This window comes from Anopheles darlingi, chromosome X (genome assembly GCF_943734745.1).
Source record: "Anopheles darlingi chromosome X, idAnoDarlMG_H_01, whole genome shotgun sequence".
Taxonomy (NCBI): Eukaryota; Metazoa; Arthropoda; class Insecta; order Diptera; family Culicidae; genus Anopheles; species Anopheles darlingi.
Genome location: NC_064873.1, coordinates 5877535 through 5888003, shown reverse-complemented (window position 1 = coordinate 5888003; position 10469 = coordinate 5877535). Strand labels below are relative to the sequence as shown.

The window sequence follows — 10469 nt, the reverse complement described above, 5'->3', positions numbered from 1 at the left end:
AGCTGTTGCTGAATGGTGCCTGACCGAAGCATGGTTGATGACGACTCGGTTGACGAGGTTGACGTCGAGTAGAACTGATGGTGTTGCTGATGGTGCTGGTGCTGGTGCTGGTTGATGCGCACCGTCCGGTACTCGAAGGTGGGTACCGTTGGTGGCCAGGCGGGCGGCTGTTCGGCTGATGCCGTCGCCAACCTCCTCCGGCTGTCCGTCTGATCCATTCGGTGCGCTTACAGGGCCGTCCTTACACCGCCCCCCGGGGGATGGGGTGGGGGAGGGAGGGGAGAGTGTGTATATATAGCGGAGCGAGTCAGCCGCCTCTTAGACTCGGCAGACGGACGGAGACACCCGATTGAGCAGAAGATTGAGCTGACGCGGTCAGGGGGTGCCAAAAACCCCGCGATGAAGCCGAAGCCGATGGCGGAATTCCTCGAATTTGGCTCCTGCCTCCAGAGATTCGTGCATCCGCACACACATACACACAGAGACACACACACGCGAACACGAACACGAAGAGAGAACGAAAGAGCGAGCGAGAGAGAGAGTACACGAGTAACCAAGAGAATCTCCGAAAGGCCAAGGATGCCAAGCCAGCTCCACTACTCCACTCAACTACTCTAGGCCCGTGGCCTAGGCTAGACTAGGCGACACGATGCGCTCGGGCTAGCCCGGGAGCGCGCACTCGGTCCTGAGCCTCGAGGCAAGGATCACCAGCCGCTGCGCTACCACTAGGCCCAGACGCATCTCTCAGCACACAGATACACACACACGCACGCGCGCTCTCTCTCTCTCTCTCTCTCTCTCTCTCTCTCTCTCTCTCTCTCTCTCTCTTTCGGTCTCGTGTGTACAAGAACATGATAACAAAGATGGTCACCACCGGAGTAGTGAGCACGGGTGTACTCTGATGGAGCACCGAGAACTGCCCAAACTGCGGTCCTCTGTCTCATTCTCTCTCTCTCTCCCGCTCTGTCGCTCTCTCTGTTAGACCGTGTGTCGAAAGTTTGCGCAAGCATTCGATCAGCAGCAGTCGAACAGAGCGGCAAGCGACGGCGGCAGTGGTGTTGGTGGTGAGGTATACTAAATTTAGAAAAACCCCCGAAACACGCTTCGGCGGCTGACATAGCGGTAGAGCGCCAGAACCAGAGCCAGAGAGAGAGAAAGCAGAAAGAGAGAGAGAAAAAAAGAGAGAGAGCCAGAGAGAGAGAGAGAGAGAGCGAGCCGAGTACGCGCAGGACACTCTGCGAACGGTTGTTAGTTCAGTCTGATGCGCCGGGTGATGGGCGGCTGGTGGATGGGAACGACGGCTAAAGCGGCAGCGGAAGACACTGGGCCACTGTATCCTGTCACCCTCCCTCCGTCCCAGTCCGTACTGGACAGTGCGGCCGTTGGGATACCGTTGATGATGACGATGACACTAGCAGCAGCAGCCGCCCGTTGGCCGGCGGCCACACATCACGAGCAGCAATCCAATCAGCGGCCGCCCCGCGTGTTTGGCGTGGATTCGGTGTTCTACGTTCATGTTGTGTGTGTGTGTGTGTGTGTGTGTGTGGTGTCACCGGCGCTTCTGGGGCCCGTTTCCATTTATAACGATCGCGCTGCGCAGAACCCCCCTCACCCCTCCTTCTCTCTCGCTCTCTCTCTCGCTCTCTGTCACAACCGGCTAAAAATGATCTCAACCGTTCCGTTCTCATCCCGCGGTGCAGTATCGAGAGCGACCAAATGGATCTGAGAGTGTCCAACAGTGAGCGTGTGTGTGTGTGTGTGGAAGGCACCCCCCTTATCCTCTTCCCCCCTTCCCCCTTCCCGAGATCCGATCGAACTACTGCTTTTTACTTGCACAACCATCCAGCCGCCCATCGCTCATCAGCAGATCACGGGACGGGAGTAGGCCCGGGGAGTACGGTTCGGTGCTCAAATTCTTCTCCCCCCCTCTAACCCTCCCTCCCTCCCTTCCTCCCTTCCCATTATTTTCGGCGGTTCTCGTTTTCACAAACGGCGGCAGGGAAACGGGGGGGATAACCTACCAGTGCGAGGGCAAGATGGCGGTGGAGCCGCGGCGTTTGCGATCACCGCCCTTCCCCCCACCGCCATTGCCACCGGCGCCACTGTTGAAGAAGTATTTGTTGCGAAACATCGGGCGGCTGCGGCGGCTGTAGTCCTGAAGGTACGCCCGTTGCTGTTGTTGTTGTGCGCAATGATCACTGAAGCACACTGTCGATGCGCGGTGGTGGTGGTGGTGGTGGAGGAGCACCACCTACGTGCGCATTTAGTGCGCACACACCACGCAGCGCGACGAATTGTATTCTAACAACAACAAACAACACAACAACAGATAGTAATACCAAAGCGAGCAACAACCACAACAGTAGTAACCTCACGAAAGACGTTGACGATGCCGATGGTCTATTGATTGTGGAAGGCTGATCGAGGATTGGCTGCGCCTGCTCCAAGCGAACGCACACACACACACCGGCACACACACTCCGGCACACACGCACAGGTGGCGCAGGCAGGTCCTTGTCCGGGAGCCTGTATGGGAATTTTTGGAGGGTGCGACGCGACGCGACGTGACGCGACGCAACGGTGTCGCGTGTCGGTGGCTAGACGGGAGCGTTGCGGTCGGTGATACGCTCGCCCATCATGACCTGGCATCCCGCGGGAACTGAGCCGCCGCGGGTGCTCGAGGCCGTGTCAAACCCCTACTGGCCTGGCCTGGCCTGGTCGGTTGGCTAGCTGGTTGGCTAGCTGGCTGGCCACTACTTGGCCACTAGCCACACCGCACCGCACCAACGTCCCATCGTCGTCGGCGTCGTCGTCGTCGTCGTCACAACAACAACAGCATCCCCCTTCCTTCTTCTCTTTCTACTCCTCCTGCTCCAAACAAACAAGATCAAGCGCTTCTCCTCATCACAGCCGCCGTTGGCCGCCGCCGCCGCCAATGATGATGATGATGATGGTGCACGGTTACACGATTGAGAAGGGGAGCCATTAGTGTTCAATTAAAGCGCGGATGCGCGGAGCGCCCCCGGGCGGGTCGGCTCTCGCCCAGCTCGACACGCTCTACAGAGCTGCTGCTGCTGCTCGAGGTAGGGGCGGTCCCCACGGTCCCCATCGCCGTGCGCCGATTCGACAGAGGAACAGTGCACAAAACAAAAGGGGTTTACCCTACCCTGCTCCTGCTGCGCGGTCCCTGCTCCGGAGCCCTGCATAGCGCAACAACCCTAACCTCAAACAATCGGAACCGCTCCAGTAGCAGCAGCAGCAGCAGCAGCGCCAGGCCTTCAATCAAGCACCAATCGATTGTGTGTGTGTGTGTTTGTGTGTGGCTCATTGTGCACTCGGTACTCGCTAGTAGAAATGGGGGAGCGCAAGCGATTCAATTAGAGTTCGCGCTCAACAGCTCCCACGTGACGTCACATGTCAGAGAGCAGGCTACTGCTGCAGCTGGTAAGCGAAAGAGAGAGAGACAGAGAGAGAGAGAGCGAGTGACGATCGCTTCACACGTTCAGCAATTAGAGCAGCCCCTCTGTTAGTAGTATCTTATTACCACTGGGTATTACTACCTAGTACACCCAGACCCCCCCCCCTCCCCTTTCCAACCTTCCCGTTTCCAGTTTGTGGAGTATCAGGAGCACTCGATCGCGCTCGGAACCCCGCAATTTGGCGTTAAAGCTCAGAGCCTAGACACGCAATGTCTACCACCCCTTCTTCTTCCCTCTTCCTTCATAATCGGCACCCCCTCCGCGTCCCTCTTACTACTTACCGTACGTTGGCCAGCGTATGGCGCCGGTTCCGGTGGTATTTGGGTTGAGTCGGTGGTGGTAGTGGTTGATGATGTTGGTGTTGTTGATGATTATGATTCTGCTGCTGCTGCTGCTGTTGCTGCTGCAGGTCCTCGGGATCGTACTCGTCCTGCACCGTTACCGGTACGACCTCCATCTCCTCGTCCTCCTCGTCGACGTCTTCGTCGTCGTCGTCACCGCCGCCGCCGCCGCCGGCGTTCTCCAGCTGGTTCGAGCTGGTGGCTGCATCGTCAGCAGTAGCCGCCACCGTTAGGCCGCCGGTACCGGTACCGCTACGGTTCGCTGCAGCATCGCAGCTACCGTTCCGCTTGCGCTCCTCCCGTATGTGCGGCAGTGACTGGGGATGCTGTTGGGCGGAGCCACCCCGATGGCGCCCGGTACGCTGCTGCTGATGCTGATGACGTCCTTGCTGCTGCTGCTGATCGTTCCAGCCGCTTCCGGCCGCCGTCGTACCACCACGCAATACGCCACCGGCGGCTGTAAACAGTATCGAGGGTTGCTGCTGCTGGGTTGGGTGTTGGTGATGGGGGGGCGCCGAGCTGCCGACGGTCCTGCCATCGAGCACCGGTTCGCCACCACCACCACCCTCACCCTCCTTGTCCTTTTCCTGCTTCCTTTTCTTTTCTTCATCGTCCTCGTCGCCGCCGTCGCCGTCGTCGTCGTCGTCATCGTCTTCTTCCTGCTTGGCGAGAGCGGCTCGGTGCAGCCGTTGGGTGGTGGGGGCCGGAGACCGGCCGCTGCCAGCAGCCGCCAGCCCCGACGCCAGGTTGCCGAGCACAGCACCGTCACCCTGGTTGGTCGCTGCAGCCATCGACATTGGCGTATTGGTTGTCGTCGCCGTCGCCGGCGTCGTCGTCGTCGTCGTCGTCGTCGCCGCCGTCGGTGCTGTGCCCAGTAAGCTGTCCTTCGCACTGCAGCCGCCAGTGGTGGTGGCGGCGGCTGTTCCACCGGCCGCCCTACCACCGGTAAGCTGCCGGTGGGCCGATGCCGCCGATCGGGCGGCAGGCTCTCGGCGTCCTCCTCCGGATCGTCCCCCGCTGACGCTGGTGCTGCCTCGGCCGCCGATGCCGCCACAGCCGTTGTCACGGTCTTGGGCGCGCCCGGCCTCCTCCTCCTCCTCCTCTTCCTCCTCCTCCGCACCCCGCAACAGGTGGCGACGATTGGTCAAAGCTTCCTCGTAGCCCCGGCCACTGTCAGTGTCGCTGCCGCCGCCGCCGCCGCCGCCGCCCCGGCCGCTCCCTACTCTACTGGTCGCCGCACCGTCCGTTGACCCCTCGCCAGCCGCTCTCCCACCTCCTCCTCCTCCTCCTCCTGCGCCTCCTCCTCCGCCGCCGCCGCCGCGACACGGCAAACAGCAGCGGAACAGTCTGGCTGTGGCTTTCTCGCTGGCCTCGCTCGCTTCGAACGACGGTCGGGATCGCCCCGCCAGGCGGCTAACGGCCGTTGGCTGCTGTCGCTGTCGTTGGTGCTGCTGCTGCTGCTGCTGTTGCTGCTGTTGCTGCTCCCGCTGACGGCGATGATTTCCAGTCGCCAAAAAGCTTTTGCACTCTTCCTGCTCCTCCTGCTCCTCCTCCTCTTCCACCTCCCCGTCTTCCTCCTCCTCCTCCTCTTCCCCGTCCACGACAATGATGGTTCGGGTGTGGATTGTGGTTGCCGCAGTCGGTGCTATCCTCGTCACTGCCAAACTGCCCTTAGCCACTACTACTACTACTGCTACTACCACCACCACCAGTACCACCACCACTACCTCACTGCCGATCGTCACTGGTACCGAACCATACACACGGACGCACACTAGTGCACACTAGGGCCACACGATCGAACACACACGCACAGGACGGGACGCGCCACTGCTGCTGATGCCTGCTGCTGATGCCTGCTGCTGATGCCCGGTGATGCCTGCTGATGACCGTGCCGATGTCCATCCACTGGTGGTCCGCTCCTTACGGCTGCCAGCGATCCAGCGCTGCCAAACGCTGCATTAGCTGGGTTGAGGTTGGATGAACAGGAAATAGAGAGAGAGAGAGAGAGAGAGAGAGAGAGAGAGAGAGAGAGAGAGAGAGAGAGAGAGAGAGAAAGAGAGATAAAAAGAGAGTAAGTGGAGAGAGAGAGAGAGAGTGCGCCCCCTCCCCTTGTTTTTGAAGGTTTGGAACCGATCCATGGTCGCCCTGGCGGGCCTTACGTAATGAAGGTGCTATATACTATAACTTTAGGTGGGGGGGCAGGTTGGTAAAATTCTGTTCCACTAACATCACACACATACACACACATGCACGCACAGCGAGCTGAGTCAACAGCTTCTAGTTTGATTAATTTCCCTGCCAAGGATCAAGGACTCCAGCAAGGCCTGACCCCTGACCCCTTTTGGAGTTCGAGGGGGGGGTGGGAGCGCCGCGAGGGAGGGGGAGGGGATGTTGTTTTTGGTGCTGAGTGACCTGCCCCCCTTCCCCTGGCCATCCAACAGCCAAACTTGTTTCCATTTTCAAACTGTTGCTCACCAGAGCGTACTCCTTCCGGTCCATCAGAGAAAGAGAGAGAGAAAGACAGAGAGAGAGCGCAAAAGAGTGACATACAGGTGTGTGTGTGAGTGTGTGTGTGCAAGTCAAAGTGTTAAAGGCAGCAATTAGTACCCTGGACAAGGGGTCTGCTTTCCTTCTCCTTCTCCTACTTCAAACTTTAAACGGTTAACCGCAACGTCAGAACGGGGAAGGGGATGGGCATCTCTCGTCCAGGTGTCTGACCGAACCGCACTACGATGATGATGATGATGTGCACGTCGTCCTTGTACTCTGCACAGCCACCACCAAATCACCAAACAAAACAGCCCCGATATGTCACAGTGTCGGTGTCAGTGTCGCCACCACCACCGCAGCCGTATCAGCGTGTGTCTTGCTGTCTCTTTCACGCATGCGCTCGGTGGTGGTGCTCATCGGTGTGTAGCGGCATTCCAGGTAGCAGAACCCCGGGAAGCTCCAGGTGATACCATCAATTGACAATAGACGTTCCGTTTCGTCGGGAAGCTCCCAGCACTGTTTTAGTCCGCGGTTGTTTTTCTTGGTATTTCACATTCATTTTCTCTTTCTCTCTCTCTCTCTCACTCCCTTTTTTTTGTGAGACCATCACCAATGGACAGCTTGTTACGGGGGAAGATCGCTCGGTTTCGGTTGCGGATTACTTAACCCTCCCGATTCCGAAGGCGATGGGTTGGAGTGAGCAAGAAGTAAAAGTATGGAGAGAGAGAGCGCGAAAGAGAGTGAAAGAGAGAGAGAGAAGCGAGAGGCTCGCGTTTGATTGGGTTTGATTGGGGTTTGTGTCTTGATAAGCGCGGCTCCTGCCTACCGAGGAGGGTATTAGGGCAGGACCATGAACCGACAGGCTACCGTTTCGTCATTTAGGGAGTGGGGAGAAGAAGAGGGCAGCTGTTACGACACACATCCCTGGAAATGGAAGGGAAGCCGCTCCTTTCCCGTTCCATCTACCGCCGATCGATCTTGCCGTCAGCGCAACGCAATCTTCATCATCATCATCATCATCATCCACGTGGATTACTTCTGCTTCATGCCACACGCATACAGGAAATGCACCCCCCCCTCCCCTGGCATAATCTTCCCCTTCTCCTTCTCTCTTACTCTCTCTCTCTCTCTCTAATCTTTTGATCTCTCAGTTGGTCAAGGTATGTCGCAGGTCGGTCGCTATCGTAGCCACACTATCACAGGCCTGACCCTGTATGCGCCCCTCCCCCTTGTAGGTGTGTGTTTGTGTGTGTGTGGGCGTCGGTGTCCCTGTGGCTCTTGTGACCCAAATGAAAGAAGCAGTGCTCCTATTGCATCCGACGAGAGCTACCTCCGAGGTTATCTCCAGCCATACCTTATCTCACCTAACCCCCTTCCCTCTGTTGGGTGGAGTAGTTGTTGCTACTCCTGCTGCTGTTGCTGCTGTTGCTGCTCCTGCTACAGTAGCACTGTGCAACCCCGTTGTGTGACCTCCTCCTCCTTGTGAACCTACTGTGCAGTGCCGTTGAGTACACTAGCACCCTGAGACCCCTGGATTATGAAATGAGGGAGGCTCTCTCTCTCTCGCTCTCTCTCTCTCTCGCGCGCTCTCTCTCTTTTGCTCACCATGCCATGGTGGTGGAGTTTGCCAATCGCAATCAATTATCCCTGGCTGGCGTGTTCTTCCAGGTGGCTGGTCTCCTGGAAGAACCATCTACTGCCATCAACCCCCACCTGAACCACCTTCCCTCTGATAACCACACGCACACACGCACACACAGACATAGCTGAGAGCTACACATACGTCACATAATAGCTCGCTCGCTCGCTTGCTTGCTCGTACGTCACACGATTGACAGCTTCAGCTTCTGCCTTTCCGCTTCTTTATCGCAACTGGATCTTCCTCGCTCTCTCTCTCTCTCTAATCTCTTATCTTTCGTGGAAGGTGAAGAAAGAGGAGAACGAGGAGGAGTATGGTTGGATTGTTTTCGCTTTCGCGCGCCGAGAGAGAGCAGCTCCTGAGAAGGATTTCAATGCACAGAGCCAATTCCCGGTTGAATGGAGCCTACTGTTGCGCCACATACGCCCCCCTCCATGTGTGTGTGTGTGTGTGGTGTTGCACTATTATCCCCGTTTTCCAGTAGCACCAAAGCCAAACACGAAGTATGTGACAGTTACGTGCTGCATCTGATCACCTGTACCTCCTGCTGCTGCTGCTGCTGTTGCGCTCTGACACTAGCACTTCTCTCTCTCTCTCTCTCTCTCTCTCTCTCTCTCTCTCTCTTCTCTCTTTTTCTCCCTTTTTTCGTTTCCTGCTAGCTATTTCTCGCTTTCTTTCCTCCCATATATATCTCTGTGTCGCTCGTCCCTTGATTCCTGGAACTGCCAAGGGGCTCTGCCGGAGCGTCTTCTCGATGCACACAACTAAACACACACACGCACGCACGTACCGAGTCGTGGTAGAGACAGACAAAGGACAAAGGACCAGGCCGAGCCGAGGGCGAGTCCACAGCGTTCTCGCGGTTTCCTAGCTGGAGTAGCCGAACTGGGCCTGGGCCTGGGAGGGCTCAGCAGGGGCTCAATGATGTACGCGCCCGTGCGTGCGTGCGTGTGTGTGTGGGTGGCGGGGAGTATGCGTAGTGAACACCGGAGGTCAGTGTTGAAGGGCAACACTGACCGCGTGCCAAAAGGCGGGGGGGGGACCTCTATCCTCTAGAAAACCCTGTCGAAGGGTCGTTGTTGTGGCGATGGCTGCTCCTGCTCGAGCCCCCCCACCACACACACACACACACACACACATACACACGCAGGAGGGACAGCTCCAGGCCAGGAGGCCTTCACTACTACCGTTGTTGTTGCTGTTGCTGCTGTTGCTGCTGCTCTGGATGTTGCTGGCCGGGCTTAGGGGTTCCCGTGATCAGGTTGCTTGCTGTTTATGCTGCTGGCGTTTGATTGCACACAATCACACACACACACACACACACGCGTGTGCACGCACGCACGCCCCCCTCCGTTGGGCCACCATCGCCGACTCACCGAGACTCCTCTGGAATTGTGGATGTGGATGAGCAGACCTCCGTTTGGCCGTGGTCCTGCTGGTCCTGGCCGTCGTCACTGCCGTCGTCGTCGTCGTCGCTGTCGTCGTCGTCGTAGTCGTCGTCGCCGTCGTCGCCGTCGTCGCCGTCGTGGTCACCGTTGTCGTCGTTTGTCGTCGACGACGTTGCTGTGGGTGGGTGGTTGTGGTTGTTGTCGGGTTTTACTGGGGTTTCCTGGCGTTGTGTGACGATCCCGCAAACAACAAACCAGCAACCAGCACAAAGCTCGCGCGAGCTCGAGTGAATTGTCGGTGGTGGTGTCGCGCTCTGGTGAAGGTTTTTGGAAAATTTGTTGCTTCCCTTCGGCTTCGGCTTCCGGTTCGGGTGACTGGCTGCCTTACCTTACCCTCGCTGGTTACCTCGCTGGCTCGCTGGCTCGCTCGCTGGCTGGCTGGTCGGTTGGTTGGTGAAAAATCATCGCCAACGGCGCCTGCGCAGCTCGCAAACGCTCCATTCCTGTCCACTCTTCTCTATCTCACTCTCTGTCAGTATCTCTCTCACTGTCTCTCTCTCTGTCTCACACACACACACACACACAGACTACCTCTTTCTTCTGCCTGTGTGTGGGGTGATTTTCATTCTGGTTCCAATTCCGTCCATCCAGCGAGCGCGAGCTCTAGGACGTATGGTCGAGCTCGAGCGGAAGAGGAAAGAAAGAGAGAGAGAGAAGTAGGAGAATGAAGGTCGCTCCTCTCTAGATCACCCCCCCCCCCCCCCCCTTCTACCCACTCTTTGCTCGCTGTGTGAGCACGTGAACGGATTTAATGGCGAATCCGAATTGGATCCGGAGGGCCAATCGGTGTCATTTGAGCCGATCCGAGATTGAACCGCGATCCGCCGAAAGAGAAAGCATTCAAGCATCATCCTCCGCTCCCATACACACGCACACACACACACATGCACACGCATGCAGAGACCACTGATTTGCTCATAAATCACCCACCACCCAGGCACCTCATCTCGAGATGATGCCAATGCCGCGCCAATGCTCATCAGGTGTGGGAAAAACCCCGAACAGATCGTCCTCATGACCCACACAAACCGTGCTCGGTGTGCGTGTGTGTGTGTGCGGCTGGAGTGGC

At 57.7% G+C, this 10469-nt stretch overlaps 1 protein-coding gene across 4 annotated transcripts in view; it reads right to left on the bottom strand.

Moving 5' to 3' along the window:
- LOC125954894 (cAMP-specific 3',5'-cyclic phosphodiesterase-like) overlaps positions 1-4893 on the bottom strand; it is a 13589-nt gene extending 8696 nt beyond the window's left edge. For 2 of the 4 annotated variants that reach the window (XR_007469067.1, XM_049685549.1), the window contains exon 1: positions 3761-4893. Coding sequence is in view for 3 of the 4 variants with exons in the window: in XM_049685549.1 (XP_049541506.1) it covers positions 3761-4617 (857 nt within the window). In the remaining variant the exon portion in view is untranslated. Of the gene's footprint in view, positions 423-2021; positions 2302-2370; positions 2683-3760 lie in introns of those variants that run through there. The other 2 variants (XM_049685573.1, XM_049685564.1) reach the window with 2 other exon arrangements.
- Positions 4894-10469: the final 5576 nt, after the last annotated feature.